The sequence below is a fragment of the Hyperolius riggenbachi genome, chromosome 3, assembly GCF_040937935.1.
Source record: "Hyperolius riggenbachi isolate aHypRig1 chromosome 3, aHypRig1.pri, whole genome shotgun sequence".
Lineage (NCBI taxonomy): Eukaryota > Metazoa > Chordata > Amphibia > Anura > Hyperoliidae > Hyperolius > Hyperolius riggenbachi.
The window spans coordinates 260,876,423-260,897,987 of NC_090648.1; the positions used below are offsets into that span (position 1 = coordinate 260,876,423).

General features: G+C 44.4%; 1 protein-coding gene across 6 annotated transcripts in view; it reads right to left on the reverse strand.

The window, feature by feature from the left end:
• The window catches only part of RELN (reelin), a 736,759-nt gene that overhangs the window by 481,730 nt on the left and 233,464 nt on the right, over positions 1-21,565 (reverse strand). For all 6 annotated transcript variants that reach the window (XM_068276234.1, XM_068276231.1, XM_068276232.1 and 3 more), the window contains one exon: positions 2,852-2,962. In XM_068276234.1, the coding sequence (XP_068132335.1) occupies positions 2,852-2,962 (111 nt within the window). The remainder of the gene's footprint in view (positions 1-2,851; positions 2,963-21,565) is intronic.

A 21,565-nucleotide genomic window follows, 5' to 3' on the forward strand; every position in this document is an offset into this window, starting at 1 on the left:
GCACCCGCTGGGCAAAAAAATACAATGTTGCAAAACATGACCAAAAACGCACATGAATCCGCTTGCAAACCGCTCAGACAAAACGTTAGCGGTTGCGTTTTGCGTTTGCTGATTTCAGTGGGTTCCAGGCCTAAGAGAAATTATTATGAGTTTTAAACAAGGGAGGCTGCTTGTTGGTAAAAACACTAAAACAACAGCAGGTTTCCAACTATGTGCCATTTTTATGCGATAATCAGGGCCAAAAGCATTATAGGAATGATTCCCTAACCAGGATGTTTGGGGCATATTACGGGAAGCTATATAAAATAGAAGAGGATCCTGGGGGGGACAGGGGGAAAATGGAGGACTATGTGGCAGCCTCAGGCATGGGAAGACTTGATCCAATTGAGAGTAACAAGCTAGAAGAAATGATCACGGGAGAGGAGCTAACAAGGGCATTGGGGCAAATGTCAGGGGGGAAGGCACCAGGACCCGATGAATTCTTGTTAGAATATTTCAGAAAATATAAAGACATACTTGAACCCTTTTGGTTGAGAGCCTTGAATTCAATACATGCAAAGGATAGCGAGAATTTGGACAGGAATCCCTCATGTCACACATATCAGTAATATTGAAAGAGGAGCAAGACCCTGCATTCTGCTCGGGGTACAGACCTATATCCTTATTAAATATAGATATGAAAGTGTTTGCAAAATTTATGGCAAATAGGCTGTCACCGAGTATGAGAGACCTGATCCATTATGACCAAGTGGGGTTTATACAGGGGAGGGAAGCATGAGACAATACGATTAGATCCTTAGATATAATCCAGTGGACAGAGTCCTCATCTGGCCCTGTGCTCTTATTATCAACAGACGCTGAGAAAGTGTTTGACAGGGTCAGATGGGGATTCATGGAGGTAGTGCTGAGACACATCGGTCTGGGGGAGAACATGCGGACATGGATATTGGCTATGTATAGGGGCCTATCGGCTAGGGTTAGGGTTAATGGGATGTTATCACAGTCTGTGGGGATTGCCAACGGGACCCGCCAGGGATGCCCGTTATCCCCCTTGATATTTGCCCTTACCTTAGAGCCTTTCCTGAGAACGGTATGAGAGAGTACAGACATATCAGGTATTAAAATAGGCTCGACAGAGCCGCATATGCGGACGACTTCCTGTTCTATCTTTCAAAACCTAGATTGGCGCTACCCAACCTCTTTAAGGCCTTTGAGGAATATGGGAGGTTATCAAATCTAAAAATAAACTGGGAGAAATGTGAAGCATTGGCGATAGGGTTGAAAAAAGAGGAAATGGTGAGCTTGGGGAAAAGTTTTCCCTTTAAATGGCAACAGGAATTACTAAAATACCTGAGAATTAAGTTGGCAACAAGTGTCTTGGAAATGGTAAAGCTAAATTATATCTCCCTTCTGAATACCTTTAAAAGGGATTTGGAGAAATTGTCACACTATGTTAACTATGTTCCCTATGTTATGCTAATTTAACACTATGTTAAATTTCACATTACATGCAGATATACCGTATATACTCGCATAGAAGCCGAATTTTTGACCTCCAAAAAGGGGGTCAAAAGTTGGGGGGTCGGCTTGTATGCGAGTCTCTATTGTGGTGGTGGTGGTCCGCGGCGCCCCCCGCCCGCTCGCTCCCTCCCGCTCGCTCCCTCCCTCCGCGGCCGCCGCTGCTATTACCTCTTCAGCCGGCGGCCGCTTCCTCTACTGGAGGGAGCTGCAGGCGGACGGGGGATCACTATACTGGCTAAACTGGGCACTATACTTGCTATACTGGACACTTTACTGGCTATACTGGGCAGTTTACTAGCTATACTGGGCATTATACTGGCTAAACTGGGCACTATACTGGCTAAACTGGGCACTATACTTGCTATACTGGACACTTTACTGGCTATACTGGGCAGTTTACTAGCTATACTGGGCATTATACTGGCTATACTGGGCACTATACTGGCTAAACTGGGCACTATACTTGCTATACTGGACACTTTACTGGCTATACTGGGCAGTTTACTAGCTATACTGGGCATTATACTGGGCACTATACTGGCTAAACTGGGCACTATACTTGCTATACTGGACACTTTACTGGCTATACTGGGCAGTTTACTAGCTATACTGGGCATTATACTGGCTAAACTGGGCACTATACTGGCTAAACTGGGCACTATACTTACTATACTGGACACTTTACTGGCTATACTGGGCAGTTTACTAGCTATACTGGGCATTATACTGGCTATACTGGGCACTATACTGGCTAAACTGGGCACTATACTTGCTATACTGGACACTTTACTGGCTATACTGGGCAGTTTACTAGCTATACTGGGCATTATACTGGATATACTGGGCACTATACTGGCTATACTGGGCACTTTACTAGCTATACTGGGCACTATACTAGCTCTACTGGGGCACTGCCTACCAATACTGGGGCACTACCTACCAATACTGGGGCACTATACTAGCTATACTGGGCACTATACTAGCTATACTGGGCACTTTACTAGCTATACTGGGGCACTACCTACCCATACTGGGCACTATACTAGCTATACTGGGACACACTGGGGGCATCACGCGGCCTGCACCAATCCAGCATTTCCTACCCCCGGCTTATATGGGGGTCAATCATTTTTCCCTGGTTTTTTAGGTAAAAGTTGGGGGGTCGGCTTATATGCGGGTCCGCTTATATGCGAGTATATACGGTAATCCTCTATAAATGAATTCATAAAACACGGCATGTAATAATTACTATAGAAGCTAAAAATAATTATGCCATTAAGTATTTTGCAGTACCACCGACACAAATTTCCTTTTAATTTTATGTACTTACCGAACCCAAAAGCTTTGGAACCTCCAACGCTTTGAGAAGCTTGTATGCTGGTTGATGTGTATAATCCAGTCACCAAGAGACCATCAAAGTAGGTGCTTGTTGAAATTGTTACTGTAAGGAAAATAAGTACATATCACCATTATTTAATATGTTATATGCATACAACATTATTTATTGAGCTTATGCACACAAAAATAAAAATAAATAAATAACATGATCAACAGAAACTTAATTAACCACTTCACCACTGAGGGGTTTTACCCCCTGACCAACAGAGCAATTTTCACCTTTCAGCGCTCCTTCCATTCATTCGTCTATAACTTTATCATTACTTATCACAATCAAACAAACTATATCTTGTTTTTTCCACCACCAATTAGGCTTTCTTTACGTGGGACATTATGCCAAGAATTATTTTATTCTAAATGTGTTTTAATGGGAAAATAGGAAAATGTGGGAAAAAATTCATTATTTTTCAGTTTTCGGCCATTATAGTTTTTAAATAATGCATGCTACTGTAATTAAAACCCATGAAATGTATTTGCCCTTTTGTCCTGGTTATAAAACCGTTTAAATTATGTCCCTATCACAATGTTTGGCGCCATTATTTTATTTGGAAATAAAGGTGCATTTTTTTCAGTTTTGCATCCATCCCTAATTACAAGCCCATAGTGTATAAAGTACACAGTGTTGTATCCTCCTGACATAAATATTTAAAAAGTTCAGTCCCTAAGGTAACTATTTATGTATTTTTTTTATTGTACATTTTTTAATTTTTTTTTAATTACAAAAAAACAAAATTGGGAGTGTGGGAGGTAATGAGTTAATTTTTTGTGTAAAAGTAATTTATTTGTATGTGAAAAATGTTTAGGGTGTAGTTTTACTATTTGGCCACAAGATGGCCACAGTAACTTTTTGTTTAATGCGACCTCCAAGCGTCCTTCCGGACACTTGGAGGAAGTAGTAGGAGGCTGGGTAAGTGTTTTTTTTTTCACAATAATCGCGCTGCTCATCGGAGAGCAGCGGATCATTGCGGGGGCTTAGGTCAACGAACGGGAATGGATTTTCCCGTTCATTGATCTCCGGGCGAGCAGCGGGTTTACGAGCGGCCGACGGCGTGTTTACGAGCGGGAGCGCGGGCAGCGGCGGGAGCGCGGAAAGTACGGATTTCTCCGTCCCTGGGGGTTAAAGGATGGAAAATGGGACGGAGAAATTCGTACGGGCGGGGGTAAAGTGGTTAAGCTATCTTATTGGACGTTATAAAAAGCATGCCTTGTCAGTTGGACACTTTTAAACCAAGCAAAAAATGCAAATGTAGTATTTTCTTTTCTTTCTTTTTTTTTTCAAATAGGATTGTTACTGCTGCCCTTTAATTTATTTCCTTGTGAGAGTACTGAGGGCACTGGGAAGGGAAATAAGGGGAATTAAGTCTAATGTATTTATCCAAATAAAGATGCAAAATCCAAGCTCCTCCCCTCAAGTCTGGACACTATAGTAAGGTAAAATGGAGGTGCTAAACTGGGTGTAACCAATAAAACAGCAAAATCAATAGGCCCTTTGCACACTTTCATGCAAATACTCACTGCAGACCAACCATCCAGGAACCACTACTATCCCTACAACGAAGTTAAAAGCAAAGGTCTTCATTAGCAAAAAAATGCATTAACTTGCGTAGTTACATACACCTTGCAGAAGCACCCCGAGTATGTAGGTGTCCTAACTCACACAGTCTTTTACAATGCTGTATCACCCACAGCAATGCTTAGCTGCTAGATGCCAGGATGTGTGCTGTCTAGCAGGTGGCCCCATGCTGATGTGAACCTGTTCAGATCTGTAGTTCACAACCAGTGCTTTCAACATGGTTGTGGAATACAGCCACATCTGTATGCAGCTGTAAGTGGGTTTACAGCAGTGTACAGATGCCTGTCATATGGTGCACATCCTGGCATCTAGCAGCTCAGCATTGCTGTGGAGGAGTACAGTGTGAAATACACTGACCACCAATAAAACTAGCGGGGTCGGAACTAGAAGCAAGGCAGCAGGAAGTTGCAGATTTATTTTAAACCAAACTGCTTATTTTATAGGTGAGTTATGGAATCTCGCTGGATAAACTGTCAGTAGTTAATGTTGCTGTTTCATTTTTTCCCCCAACGTTCTTAACACTACAATGAATCAATGAATGCACATTGCTAGTATGGTGGATTGGCATCTACAACAGCTAGTTGCATGTCAGTGTCTGCTTTGCTCAACACTTTCTGCCTTCAGGCAAGCAACCGCTAATAACTATGACAAGGAAGCTCATGGAATTCGTTTCCACCAACCTCTGCAAGGTAGAAAAGATGGATCAAAGGCACGGATAAATTGAGATACTTGTTTTTTTTATTTCTTTTTAAAAAGCCACATAATCAGATGTGCAGAAACATACACCCCAACATAAAGTCAGACAAGTTCACTTTGGTGATATAATTTGTAAAGTTACTTAATAGTAATAACTGATAAATATTATTCTTAGTAAAAATATATCTATATATAGCTTTCCTCAGTCTGTACATATTCTTTCCAATCATTGCATAAACCTCGGAAGAGTTTAGACAATGATAACCACATTTTTTAAAGTCAGTTTTAAAATTCCCATGCAGCCCAGTCCTGTACATTATGAATTTTTGAAAGTTCTTTGATTCATTTTATCTCATCTTCTGTAACTTTGGGCCTTCTCTTCCCACAGTGCACAAACTGACTGGAGTTTAATACACCTTATGAAACAGGCAATGTGGTCTAGAGATATGTTTTAGCTTACCTCTTTGTTTTTTCATTTTATGTGTCAGAGGAATTTTCATCTTGTTACGCTCATTACGATGACATGTTAATTAAGCATGCAGCTGACACGTTTCCACCTCAAAAGATCTTATGCTTGTTGATCTATTCCCCGGCACTATGCCACTTTGTGTAAAGTTTACCTCACCCAACACAACAAAGCTAGAAAAAAAAAACACAACATAAGAGACAAGTGGGCACACGGTTAATGGGTTCCAGTGGCGAAGTCTGTATATACAGGCAAAAGTGATGCTTTAGTCTACTGCCCGGCACCACTGCCACCATTCTGCACTCAGCACTTCAAATCTGATAAGTACTATGTACACGGACTGTTGCCAAGTTTGCATTTGAATGTAATCCATGCCTACTATGCTAATTTGCACCAGAACTTTATCTGAGAAAGAAATAGCTTTATAGTGCCAAAGCTAGGAAAAAATAGCTGAATATCTTTAAATGGGTTTATTTGACAATCATTTACACCAATTCAAAGTGAACTGTTTTTGTTCCCTAGCACTGATTGCTGTGGTTTATTCAAATACTCCATCTAATGACTTTAATCACTGTACTGTACCCTAAAGTGTAGCCGAGGCGATGTGTGACATGATGAGATAAACATGTGTAAGTACAGTAAAAAAAACCCATTAATAACCAGACTGTTTTACTTGTTTTATTTTGCTGCCTGAAAGAGTTAATTTCTAGGCATGGAAATGGCAGCTTCTGGCTTGTCAGTGTCAGGGATATAGTAAACATCACTGATAAACAAATTACAGCCATAAAAGTTTTCCTGGCAGAATACAACTTCTGAGGGCAGAGAGAGATAAAACACATGAACTACTGACCTTCGTCTAACTCTGGGGCACTCTGGGGCACTTAATAGGCTGCCACTGATTAGATTAGAGACAAAAAAAAACATTTAACCTACTTTGTAAATGTTTAAATATAAAATAAAACCACAAGATATCTATAAAAGTGATTTTTATGATTAGGAGGATAAATATAATTGTTTATCTCATCAGTTTATTTTCACCTCAGGTTCACTTTAACTTCCAAAGTTTTTGGACTTGGACTCCTTTGGGTCCATTGACTGAACTAGATGTATCATCTTGCGTTCCTTTTTTCACTTGCTCAATGCAAGCTTTAAAGAGAACCTGTACTGAGTAAAATTATTTAAAATAAACACATGAGGTAACTTCAAATGAACATTACATAGTTACCTTGCCATCAGTTCCTCTCAGAAGCTCACCATTTTCTTCTTACAGTGATCCCTTCCAGTTCTGACAACATTTTGTCAGAACTGAAATATATCAGTTGCTGTCAGTTATATATCAGTTGCTGTCAGTTACAGCTGAGAGGAGAACTGATGTGTCCATGTTTGCCTATGGCTCAAGTGGGCGATGTTACAGTTTAACAGTGTGCTGACCAGGAAGGTGTTATGGGGTATTGGCCATTTTCAAAATGAAGAAGAGAGAACCGAGAGCCCGATATGGTGTAGTATGTCAAGGTAATTGGATAATTAGAAAGAGTATGAATTGTATACTCACAAACCAGGGTTACCTCCAGGCAACCACTGTGTAGGCAGGTGAGGAGATTAGCCTGTCCTCACTCAGGAATAAGAAGTCGCTCTCTGTAGGCTTGAAAAACAAGAAGGGGTATCCCCCTCCACCAAAGGTGGATACAATCAGTATTATGGTAGTGAACAGAGGCGCCAAAAGGATAAAAACAATATTTAAAAGTTTTAAAATTATTGCTTAGGAGGCAGTGGTGGACTCACCTCCCACAAGCAGACACAACAACTGTGTATTCACAAAAGGGACATTTATTGGTATACTCCAAATAAGGTTGCAACGCGTTTCGCAGGTCAAACCCGCTTCATCAGGCAATTACAGGAAGGAGCACACAACAGCAGTATGTCCAGATAGCACCTGGCGCCTCAGGACGGAGAATTCCATTGATCACAGTGGACAAACAGGATGCAGGAGAGGAAAAATAGATTGAGGAGTAGACTAAACAGGAGGTAAGTATAACTTGTGTATGTTTATTTTGACTTTTAATGTTCAGTTCAGGTTTTCTTTAAGTATTTGTTGAGCACAAATTTAATTGTCTATTACAAATATTCAAACTTGTTATAGTTTTTTTCATTGATTACTAGGTATATCATACACCAATTATCAGTGCCTGTTTTGATCTGTGTCCACAGTAATGTTTGAATAACACCAGAAACAAGCATGTGGCTTATTTTGTCAGATCTGACAATAATGTCCAAAACAGCTGATCTGCATGCTTGTTCAAGGTCTATGGCTAAAAGGATTAGAGGCAGAGGATCAGCAAGGCAGCCAGACAATGGGTATTGTTTGAAAGGAAATTAATATGGCAGCCTCCATATCTCTCTCATTACCATTGTCCTTTAAAATCATCAAACATCCATCAAGGGAACCTCCTTTTTAACTACTTGCCGACCGCCTATTACCAATAGGCGGCGGCAAAGTGGCACCCCCAGGACCGCGTAATGCCGATCGGCGGCGGTACCTGGGGGACTGAGTAGCCTGGGATCGCACGCATAAATGCGTGCGCAGCATCCTCTGGCATTAGGCTCCGCCCACACGCGACGTCAACCCGCCGGCCAATTAGTAGCGCCGGCTGGTTGTTAACCCCTGATCTGCCACATACAAAGTGTATAATACACATTGTTAAGCTAACAAAGTGTATTATACAGGCTGCCTCCTGCCCTGGTGGTCCCAATGATCGAGGGACCACTAGGGCAGGAGGCAGCCCCCCTAGTAAACACACATACCCTGATCCTGCCCCCCCTGCCCCCGATCACCCACAGCACCCCTCAGACCCCCCCCCTGATCACCCCCTCAGACCACTGTTTGCACCTAATCACCCCCCTAATTACCCATCAATCACTCCCTGTCACTATCTGTCAACGCTATATTTAAGATTAGGTCCCTGGGGGCTCCTGTTCACCCCCCCCACACCCTCAAATCCTCCCCAGACCCTTCACCCCGGTGTACTGTATACATCTATTCTCCCCTGTAATCACCCACTGATCACCTGTCAATCACCCATCAATCACCCCCTGTCACCACCAGTCACTGCCCCCATCAGATCAGACCCTAACCTGCCCCTTGCGTGCACCTGATCACCCGCAGACACCCTCAGATCACCCGCAGATCCGCCCTCAGATCACCTCCCAAGTGTATTGTTTACATCTGTTCTCCCTTCTAATCACCCACTGATCACCCATCAATCACCCCCTGTCACCACCTGTCACTGCTACCCTTTAGATCAGACCCTAATCTGCCCCTTGCGGGCACCCAATTACCCGCCCACACCCTCAGATCGCCCTCAGACCCCCCTGATTACCTTGCCAGTGCATTATTTACATCTGTTCTCCCCTCTAATCACCCATCAATCACCCCCTGTCGCTGCTACCCATCAGATCAGACCCTAATCTGCCCCTTGCGGGCACCCAATTACCGGCCCACACCCTCAGATTGCCCTCAGCCCCCCCCCCCCCCCCCCCCCCCCGATCACCTCACCAGTGCATTGTTTGCATCTATTCTCCCCTCTAATCACACCTTGATCACCTATCAATCACCCGGTCACCCCCTGTCACCACCTGTCACTGCTACCCATCAGATCAGACCGTAATCTGCCCCTTGCGGGCACCCAAACACCCGCCCACACCCTCAGATCGCCCTCAGACCCCCTCTGATCACCTCCCTAGTGCATTATTTACATCTGTTCTCCCCTCTAATCACCCCCTGTCACTGCTATTCATCAGATCAGACCCTAATCTGCCCCTTGCGGGCACCCAATTGCCCGTCCACACCCTCAGATCGCCCTCAGACCCCCCCTGATCACCTCGACAGTGCATTGCTTGCATCTATTCTCCCCTCTAATCACACCCTGATCACCTATCAATCACCCCGTCACCCCCGGTCACCACCTGTCACAGCTACCCATCAGATCAGACCCTAATCTGCCCTTGCGGGCACCCAAACACCTGCCCACACCCTCAGATCGCCCTCAGACCGCCCATGATCACCTCCCCAGTGCATTATTTACATCTGTTCTCCCCTCTAATCACCCACTGATCACCCATAAATCACCCCCTGTCACCACCTGTCACTGCTACCCATCAGATCAGACTCTAATCTGTCCCTTGCGGGCACCAAATTACCCGCCCACACCCTCAGATTGCCCTCAGACCACCCCTGATCACCTCCCCATTGCATTGCTTGCATCTATTCCCCCCTCTAATCACACCCTGAGACACCCATCAATCACCTCCTGTCACCACCTGTCACCCCCTAGCACACCTACCCATGAGATCAGGCCCTAATTTGCCTCGTGTGGGCTCCTGATCACTCGGCCAAACCCTCAGATCCCCCTCAGACCCGTTTCCGATCACCTCCCCAGTGCATTGATTGCATCTATTCTCCCCTCTAATCACCCCCTGAGACACCCATCAATCACCTCCTGTCACTACATGTCACCCCCTAGCACTCCTATCCATAAGATCAGGCCCTAATCTGCCCCCTGCAGGCTTCTGATCACTGCTGGTCTCTACGACTTAATTGTGGCTGAGACCAACCATTTTGCCACACAATACGCAACCGCCAATCCAAGAAGCTACCATGCCCAGCCTTTTCAGGGGAAACCACTCCAAGTTTCTGAATGCAACATTTTTTGGGGCCTTCTCTTTAACATGGATCTAGTCAAAAAGAATTTTGCGGTCTTATTGGTCTACGCAGCCAATACATCACATGCCCATGTTCTCTGCTGCCATGTCCAGGTCACGATTTGAGAACATACTGCTCTTCCTGCACTTCAGTGCCAATACAACCTGTCATCTAAGAGGCCACCCTGCTTATGACCGGTTCCACAAAATTCGGCCCCTCATAGACCACTCTGTCATCATAATTTGCAGATGCTTATGCCCCTGAACAGTCATTTTGAGGCATTTGGTTTCCAGACTACTCCTCACGGTTTTGGACCCCTAAAATGCCAGAGCAGTATAGGAACCCCATAAGTGACCCCATTTTAGAAAGAAGACACCCCAAGGTATTCTGTTAGGTGTATGATGAGTTCATAGAAGATTGTATTTTTTGTCACAAGTTAGTGGGAAAATGACACTTTGTGACAAAAAACAATAAAAATCAATTTCCGCTAACTTGTGACAAAAAATAAAATCTTCTATGAACTCACCATACTCCTAATGGAATACCTTGGTGTGTCTTCTTTCTAAAATGGGGTCACTTGTGGGGTTTCTATACTGCCCTGGCATTTTAGGGGCCCTAAACCGTGAGTAGTAGTCTGGAAACCAAATGCCTCAAAATGGCCTGTGAAATCCTAAAGGTACTCATAGGACTTTGGGCCCCTTAGTGCACCTAGGCTGCCAAAAAGTGTCACACATGTGGTATCTCGGTACTCAGGAGAAGTAGTATAATGTGTTTTGGGGTGTATTTTTACACATACCCATGCTGGGTGGGAGAAATATCTCTGTAAATGGAAAATTGTGTTTAAAAAAATAAAAAAATTGACAAAACGCAGATGGTCATATGATCAGAACAAAATGTATGAGATCCCATGCCATCTGCATTGCCATGCGTTGCTGATCCCATTCACTACAGTGAATGGGTCAGCATTGAATTTTGCTGAAAATGCATATGGCAGTGAACTATAGCATCGCACTGCTGCACAGCGCAGGTAGTCTGAACATCAGACAGTGCAGTCTATGCAATTCTTATGTTCAGCATGCCGTACATCATACATGTTGCCAAAATGCACATGACAACAAGGATAGTGTGAACGTGGCCCTCCTGTTTTAAGTTTTAAGATAACTAGCAAAATAGGTTACTATCAACATGATGTTCATATATTCTGTTTTAATTACAAATTAAATTTATATAGGCAGTCAGTAACCTAATTAAGACTTGAAAATGGCAGTCTGATTGTGAAATAAAAACGTTGAAAAGGTATTTCTATCATGCAGAAAATGCTGGATGTGTTTGTTTTTATTTGTTTCTGTGTGAGGGAGGGCAAGTTTATATTTCTTATTTGCAGACATAGCTATGTGACCCTTCTGCAGTCTCACATTTTGTTAAGGCCTTGTTTCCATCTGTCCGCTTCTATCCGCTTTTTATCAGCACATCAATGTTACAGATTGATACATGTTGCTGAAAAGCGGATAGAAGCGGAGAGAAGCGCACAGATGGAAACAAGGCCTAACACAATCTAAAGGTTCTTGACCTAAGAAGAGAGATTTCACTGATACTGTCAATGTATTTACTGAGTGCAGAGCTGATGTAGTAGAAAAAAAAAAGCTTTCGTGCTGTATAAATATACTGTGTTTGCTGCCTGTCAGTAGATGTACAGAGTCCTTGGTGTAAGTCTAGCTATGTTACACTGACCAGATAAGGTGATCACGATGCCACTTGCACTGTTTTATGCAATAACACATTTTCACGTTTTCAGAAAAAGAAACGCTATCATCTTGGCGTCTTCAATTAAACGTAAATAAAGAATTTTAAAACACTTATCACAAATTAGCTGCTGTGTTAAAAATTCCTTTAAAGTGAACCTGAGTAAAATTATTTAAAATAAACACGATTTACCTGCAATTGAATATTACATACTTACCTCGCCATCAGTTCATCTCAAAAGCTCACCATTTTCTTCTTACAACGATTTCTTCCAGTTCTGACAAGATTTTGTCAGAACTGAAATATATCAGTTGCTGTCAGTTATACATGGCTGCGTAATAGGTTGGCGCTTTATAAATACAATAAATAAATACCTCAGTTTCTGTCAGTTATAACTGAAAGGACAACTAACTTGTTTCCCTATGGCTCAAGTGGGTGTTATAACAGTTTAACAATGTGCTGCCCAGGAAGCTGTTATGGGGTAATGGCCATTTTCAAAATGGAGGACAGAGAATTCCGTTGATCACAGTGGACACACAGGACACGGGAGAGGAGAAAGAGATTGATGAGTAGACTACACGGGAGGTAAGTATGACTTGTGTATGTTTATTTTGACTTTTAATTTTCAGTTCAAGTTTGCTTTAACCATTCATGCCGTCTGGACGTGATCATTACGTCCAGGCGGCTGCTGCTGCTCCGCACGTGCGCGCGCCCTTGTTGCCCCCTGTTAGCCCGCAGATCAATGAATGGGAACATCCCATCCCATTCATTGATCTAAGTCCCCGGTAGAAAGACCAACAGCTTTTTATCAGAAGCTGCCGTCTTTCTGATAAAAAAAAGTTTCTCGTTCTCCTTATGCTTCCTGGAAGCAAGAGTGCTCACTTCCAGGTCTAAAAAAAAATGTTTTTGAGTGTGGCCATCTTTTGACCAAATAGTAGAACTACATCTACATACATTTTTTTAATAAAAATAAACACACATTTTTTACATTTAAAATTAACTGTTTACCTCCCACACCAAGAATTACCCAAATAAAATTTGTAATGAAAAAAAAAATCACAATTAAAAAAAAACAAAAAAAAAACATAAATAGTTACCCAAGGGTCTGAACTTTTTTTTAATATGAATGTGAAGAGGGTGTATTACGAACATTTTTTAAAGTATAAGCTTACAAATAGTGATGGATGCAAAACTGCACCTTAATTTCCAAATAAAATATTGGCACTATACATTGTGATGGGGACATAATTTAAATGGTGTAATAACCGGGACAAATAGGCAAACAAAATACATAGGTTTTAATTATGGTAGCATGTATTATTTTAAAGCTATAATTACTGAAAACTGAGAAACAATGATTTTTTTTCCATTTTTTGCTTAATATTACTGTAAAAATGCATTTAGAAAAAAATAATTCTTAGCAAAATGTACCACCCAAAGAAAGCCTAATTGGTGGCGGAAGAAACAAGATATAGATCAATTCATTGTGATAATTAGTGATAAAGTTATTGATGAATGAATGGGAGGTGAACATTGCTCAGATGCATAAGGTGAAAAATACCCGCGGGCTGAAATGGTTAAGTTGTAACACAGCTACCAAAATTCTTGCCAAAAACTCAAATCTGATTATATTTATCAAAGAGATTAGGCTAACTTGAAACTTCAAGATATAAATGTGTAAAACAAGTAAAAATATAAATATTTCAAATGTATAAATAAGAAAATATACACTGTATGTAAGAAGTCTTGTACTGCATTTAGAGAAGGTACAGTATTCAAGTGAAGGCAGCATGGCACCTACAGAGCTGGGCCAAGGGAGAGGCAGAAGAGGCACCAGTTTCTGGTGTATACGTGAACAGGTGGACATTCAGGGCAAACTTTTGATCACTTTTTTGTTGTTGTTTGCAATGCTACTTGCTTTTAGAGTTGGGCCGAACCTCCGATTTTAGGTTCGCGAACCGGGTTCGCGAACTTCCGCGGAAGGTTCGGTTCGCGTTAAAGTTCGCGAACCGCAATAGACTTCAATGGGGATGCGAACTTTGAAAAAAAAAAAATTTATGCTGGCCACAAAAGTGATGGAAAAGATGTTTCAAGGGGTCTAACACCTGGAGGGGGGCATGGCTGAGTGGGATACACGCCAAAAGTCCCCGGGAAAAATCGGGATTTGACGCAAAGCAGCGTTTTAAGGGCAGAAATCATATTGAATGCTAAATGACAGGCCTAAAGTGCTTTAAAACATCTTGCATGTGTATACATCAATCAGGTAGTGTAATTAAGGTACTGCTTCACACTGACACACCAAACTGTTCACTGAACAGAACAGGTATGCAGTGGCGGGTTCACTGAACAGAACAGGTATGCAGTGCCGGGTTCACTGAACAGAACAGGTATGCAGTGGCGGGTTCACTGAACAGAACAGGTATGCAGTGGCGGGTTCACTGAACAGAACAGGTATGCAGTGGCGGGTTCACTGAACAGAACAGGTATACAGTGGTGGGTTCACTGAACAGAACAGGTATGCAGTGGCGGGTTCACTGAACAGAACAGGTATACAGTGGCGGGTTCACTGAACAGAACAGGTATGCAGTGGCGGGTTCACTGAGCAGAACAGGTATACAGTGGCGGGTTCACTGAACAGAACAGGTATGCAGTGGCGTGTTCACTGAACAGTACAGGTATGCAGTGGTGGGTTCACAGTACAGGTATGCAGTGGTGGGTTCACAGAACAGGTATGCAGTGCTGGGTTCACTGAACAGGTATGCAGTGGTGGGTTCACAGAACAGGTATGCAGTGGTGGGTTCACAGTACAGGTATGCAGTGGTGGGTTCACAGAACAGGTATGCAGTGGTGGGTTCACAGAACAGGTATGCAGTGGTGGGTTCACAGAACAGGTATGCAGTGGTGGGTTCACAGAACAGGTATGCAGTGGTGGGTTCACAGAACAGGTATGCAGCCAGGGACAAGCTAAGCCTAACTAATCTTTCCCTATGAGAGAGAGTGTGCAGCAGCTCGCCCTACTCTCACTAATGCAGGCACACGAGTGACCGTAATGGTCGCCGCTGCCTGCCTTTTAGTAGGGGGGAGTGGCTCCAGGGGCTAGTGTAGCCTAATTGGCTACACTGTGCCTGCTGACTGTGATGTAGAGGGTCAAAGTTGACCCTCCATGGTGCATTATGAGGCGAACCGAACTTCCGCAAAGGTTCGCCTGCGGGACGCGAACGCGAACCACGGAAGTTCGCATGGAATCGTTCGCAGGCGAACCGTTCGGCCCAACTCTATTTGCTTTAGATACCCTGCTTCAGATACTTAATATACTGTGGGACATTTCCCTAGGGTACACTGGAACAGTAGCCAGCCTGGCATGAGAAAAAGCTGCAGGGATCCACACTGACTTATCGTATGCACTGACCACTTCTAGGCACTTCTGGTGGCTGAGCTTACAGGACAAAAGAGCGCCTAGAGTGAGATCAAGTAAGAAAAGTCAGTCCCAATTCAATAAACCTTTCTCCATTGTTTTATTACTGCAAATATGTTTACACCTAATCAGCCCCAATATGCAAGAAAAAAAAATATTCAAAACAAGTTGTCCAAAATGTATTTAAGTTTGATACCAGGGCCCCTATTCAATTAACTTTTTCTCCTGAGTTTTCTCCTAGGTGCTATTTCACACCATGTTAAATAAATTCATTTTAAGCCCCCAGCAAGCAAGAAATACTCAACATAATTGTGGTAGTAGTTTTTCAACTACTTTTTGCTACTTTTCAATTGCAAAATGTTTAAAAGTTATTGTAAAAATAAGTTGAAAAAATCCTCTCCTAGGAGGAAACTCAGGGGAAAAAGTTAACTGAATAAGGGCCTACTGGCCTTACCACCTTTCAAAAACATTTTTAATTGCTAACTAAAAAAAAACTATAAAAAAAGAATCATAGTTTCAATTGAATGGAGGAAGTGAAGCTATGTATAGAGAGAGAATATTGACGTAGAGGGGAGAGATGAGAGGGAAGCATAGAACAATAAAAGAAAGAGAAAGAAGCGCCTGAGATGAAGGAGGGATGGAGAGAGATTAAAGGTGTGAGAGAGAGAGAGAGAGAGAGAGAGAGAGAGAAGGGGAAGAGAGAGAGTAAAGATGGAAAAGAGACAGAAGTAGACAAAGAGTTCCCAAATCAAGGTGTCAAACCATGAGAGAGAAAGTAAGGTGGGAGAAAGAGAGAGACAATTAAAAAGGGAAAGAAATATCTTTGGATTCTGGATATCTTCTGGAGAAAAGCTGAAATGGAAAACAAAAAAAGAAAGAGTGAGAGTGAGCTAAGGTGTAAAAGAAAGAAAGAAGGGAGAGAAAGAAAATAGAATAGAGAGATGGAAAAGAGAAAAAGTGATGAAACAAACTATGGGGAGGGAGTGAAATAGGAGGAGAAAAGAGAGAGTAGGGGGAGAGGAATGAGATGGAGGAGAGAGAAATGGAAAGAGATTAGACTAAGGAGAGAGGAAACGGGGAGACAGGATGAAATGGAGGAAAGCAAAGGAGGATGAGAGAGACAGTTAGCATAGTGTGAGAAAGTAGAAAGATGATGATTTGGAGGGGAGAGATTCCAGGAACATAAGCGAAAGATGGGCAAGACACAGTAGGAAGATCGGGGGGGGGGGGGGGGGAGTGAGAATGGGGATAGGAACTGGGAAAAGAGCGACAAGGGGAAAGATAAATAGGTGAAAAGATTGCGAAGGAAAACAATTTCAAAAGACGTAAGGATAGAGGTGGTGTTGCACAGATTAAAAAACAAACAAAAAAAAAACATATTTTGTTGAATTCTATAGAGGCCCATTCATCACTACCTTATACTGTATGCATGAATTGCAACACATGGAAATACAAAAAGACCCACCATTCCTTAAAGACTCTCTGACCAATTATCATATTGCCATTCACTACCTCAGTCTGCCCTGACCAACTACTAGGTTCCAATTTGTGGTAATTTCGTAGGAGGGACATTAGTAGGCCAGAGGAGATGTCAAATGGTGTGGTTTGGGGGATAATTATGAATAAGGTCAGATGCATAGGTGGGGGCTGGGAAGTGATTTTAAGGCAAGGTACAGTCTATTGACTTATATTCTTAAAATGATAAAAATCTAGTGAAGAGATTAGAGATGGCTCGAACCTCCGATTTTCAGTTCGCGAACCTCGAACGCGAACCTCCGCAAAAAGTTCGGTATGGACTTCAATGGGGAGGCGAACTTCGAAAATTAGAAACATTTATGCTGGCCACAAAAGTGATGGAAAAGATGTTTCAAGGGGTCTAACATCTGAGTTTTTGCATGGCGGAGTGGGAAACACGCCAAAAGTCCCAGGGAAAAATCTGGATTTGACGCAAAGCAGCGTTTTAAGGGCAGAAATCACATTGCATGCTAAATTGGAGGCCTAAACTGCTTTAAAACATCTTGCCTGTGTATACATTAATCAGGGAGTATAATTAGACTACTGCTTCACACTGACAGACCAAACTCACTGTGTAACGCACCGCACACAGCTGTTTGTGTAGTGACGGCCGTGCTGGACTGGTGCGCACCATGGCGACAGTGCAGGCCGTGGCGGTTTTCAAGCCCATATGGTCGCTGGGCTGAGGTAGCTCAATGACAGAATAACAGTGACTGTCCAACTGATCGAATTTGGTCTGTCCACAATGAAGCAACCACCTTATTATCTTGGGTGTGCCCCCAGCAACACCCATATAGCCGTCGGTCATTGCTTCATTGTGATATGCAAGCCCCTTCACCGCGGCAAGGTAACGATCATGAAGGGGAATTGACACCTGTACATGCCTTTTGTTTTGTTGTTGCAGCTGCAGTGCAGCCAGAAAAATTAGGCAGGCATGTGCACGCACCAGAAAAGCTAGCAGCGGCCTTAAAAATTCAAGAATCCACCTGGAGTCCTAGACCCTGTTGGTGGTGGTGGAGAAGGCAGTCAAGCGGCCTGCAGGCAGAGATGCTGTGTTGGGACCGACTTAGTCATGGGGCAGGCAGTCACACGGCGTGCAGGCAGAGATGCTGTGTGCGGGGACTGACTTAGTCATAAGGCAGGCAGTCACACGGCGTGCAGGCAGAGATGCTGTGTGCGGGGACTGACTTAGTCTTGTGGCGGGCAGTAGCCCTCCGGGATCCATGCCTCATTCATTTTGATAAAGGTGAGGTACTGAACACTTTTGTGACTTAGGTGACTTCTCTTCTCAGTGACAATGCCTCCAGCTGCGCTGAAGGTTTTTTTTGACAGGAAGCTTGAGGCAGGGTAAGACAGAAGTTGGATGGCAAATTGTGACAGTTCTGGCCACAGGTCAATCCTGCTCACCCAGTAGTCCAAGGGTTCATCGCTGCTCACAGTGTCTACATCCACACTTAAGGCCAGGTAGTCGGCTACCTGCCGGTCCAGGCGTTGGTGGAGGGTGGATCCGGAAGCGCTAAGGCGAGGCGTTGGACTAAAGAATGTCCGCATGTCCGACATCACCATATGATCGCTGGAGCGTCCTGTCCTTGCCTGCGTGGACATGGGAGAAGGATCACTGGCAGTGGTACCTTTAATCCGTTGTGCTGTGACATCACCCTTAAACGCACTGTAAAGCATAGTTGCCAGCTTGTTCTGCAAGTGCTGCATCCTCTCTGCCTTCTGGTGATTTGGAAACATATCCGCCACTTTGTGCCTATACCGAGGGTTTAGTAGCGTGGCCACCCAGTACAGCTCATTCCCCTTAAGTTTTTTTATACGGGGGTCCCTCAACAGGCTGGACAGCATGAAAGATGCCATCTGCACAAAGTTGGATGCAGACATGCTATTCATCTCCTCTTGCTCTTCCTCAGTGATGTCAGCTAAGTTCTACTCCTTCCCCCAGCCACGAACAATACCACAGGAAAGTTAAGCAGTACAAGCCCCCTGCGACACCTTCTGCAGTTGTTCTTCCGCCCCCACCTCCACCTCCTCCAAAACAACATCTTCCTCATCAGCCTCCTCTTCCCCACAAGACTCTTCCTCCTCCTCCTCCCTCTGTGCTGCCCAAGGTGTTATGGAAACATCTGGTTCTGATGAGAATTGATCCCACAACTCTTCCTCCTGTTTCTGTTCCTGTTCATGCTCCTCCACAGCTTGATCAAACACTCTACCCACGGCACGCTCCAGGAAGAAAGCATATGGGATCAAGTCGCTGATGGCGCCTTCACTGTGACTCACCAGGTTTGTCACCTCCTCAAACTGCCGCATGAGCCTGCAGGAATTTCGCATGAGTGTCTAGTACTTCGGCCAAAACATGCCCATTTCCCCAGACTGTGTCCTTTGGCTGTAGTTGTAGAGATACTGTTTGACGGCTTTCTCCTGTTGTAGCAGACGGTCGAACATCAGGAGGGTCGAATTTCAGCGAGTCGGGTTTTCACAAATCAAGCTTCTCAATGGCAAGTTGTTTCTCCTCTGAATATCGGCAAAGCGTGCCATGGCCGTGTAAGACCACCTGAAATGCCCACACACCTTCCTGGAATGCTTTAGGACGTCCTTTAAGCCTGGGTACTTACACACAAATCTCTGAATTATGAGATTCAGCACATGTGCCATGCAGGGTACATGTGTCAACTTTCCCAAATTCAAACCCGAAATGAGATTGCTGCCGTTGTCACACACCACGTTGCCTATCTCCAGTTGGTGCGGGGTCAACCACTGATCCACCTGTCTGTTAAGAGCAGCCAGGAGAGCTGCTCCAGTTTGACTCTCCGCTTTGAGGTAAGACATGTCTAAGATGGCGTGACACCGTCGTACCTGGCATGCAGAATTGGCCCTGGGGAGCTGGGGCTGTGTAGCTGGAGAGGAGATCGCAGCACCAGTAAAGTTGAACTGCCACTAAGCCAAGGAGGAGGACGCCAGTGAAGAGGATGTAGGAGGAGAGGAGGTGGCAGCAGGCCTGCCTGCAAGCCGTGGAGGTGTCACTAGGTCTGCTGCACAGCCACGTACTCCCTGCTTGCCAGCGGTAACCAGGTTGACCCAATGGGCTGTGTAAGTAATGTACCTGCCCTGACCGTGCTTGGCAGACCAGGCATCCATGGTCAGATGGACCCTTGACCCAACGCTGTGTGCCAGAGATGACACCACTTGCCTCTCAACTTCATGGTACAGTTTGAGTATCGCCTTTTTGGAGAAATAATAGCGGCCTGGTATCTTCCACTGCGGTGTCTCAATGGCCACAAATTTTCGGAAAGCCTCAGAGTCCACCATCTGGTATGTTAACAGCTGGCAAGCTAACAGTTCTGCCAAGCCAGCTGTCAGACGCCGGGCAAGGGGGTGACTGGCAGACATTGGCTTCTTCCGCTCAAAGATTGCCCTCACGGACACCTGCTGTGGGCAGAGGAGCAGGAACCGCTCAAGGTGAGAGGCGGAGTGGAGGAGGGTGGCTGTGATTGTGAAGGTGCAAGGGAGAAAGAGGCTGAAGATGATGCACCTGAAGGAGGAAGAGGAGAAGGAGGGTGGCTTTTCTTTTGTGTGCTGCTTTTCCTCTGGTGCTCTTCCCATTGCAGTTTGCACCTTTTCTCCATGTGCCTTCGTAAGGCAGTTGTCCCTACGCGGCTGTTGGCCTTTCCAGGGCTCAATTTTTGGCGGCAGAGAGAACAGATGGCATTGCTCTGATCTAAGGCAGACACACATAAAAATTTCCAAACCGCTGAGCCCCCCTGGGGTGTGGGCAATATGGTGGCCTCAGCAGATGACTTTGAAGGGCATGTTGGCTGGCTGTCCATAGGTGGCGATACATGGCGCCGGACACTGCCACCAGCTGTTTCTGAAGACGAGCTCCCCCTGCTTTTTTCAGCAACTTGTGTCCTCCTACTCCTCTCTGACTCCCCCTCTGAACTGTCCCCCTGGTCATCTTGTCTATTAGGAACCCACGTGGCATCCGTATCATCATAATCATCATAATCATGCTCCCCAGCTTCACTTGCCTCAGACACCTCATAAACTGCACCAACAGCAGGTACTTCATCATCCTCCTCCTCACACGTTAAGTCCATAGTGTCGCCTAACTCAGACATATGAGGTGGTGTAACTTGCTTAGCGCCTTCATCTTGTCGTAATAATAATGGCTGTGAATCAGTTTATTCCCCACCAAATAATTCCTGCGAAGTGTCAAATGCAGCGGATGTGGTGCTTGTAGCAGCGCTGGTGGCTGCGGAAGATGAGGTGTTCTGTGTTAAATAGTCAACCACGTCCTGACAATCTTGGGAGTTGATGGGACTTGCCTTCTTCTGAGCACTGTACTTTGGGCCAGGGCTGCACAAAATCAGGTCAGCACGACCTCGAACAGACCTGCCGGGTGGCCTGCCTCTGGGTCTGCCCCTGCCTCTACCTGTTTTGTCCATATCGGGGGGATAAAGTGAAAGGTATGCACTGACTTGACTAATACAATGTGCAGTCACACAGGTGCAGTGAAAGGTATGCAGTGATTGGTATTGC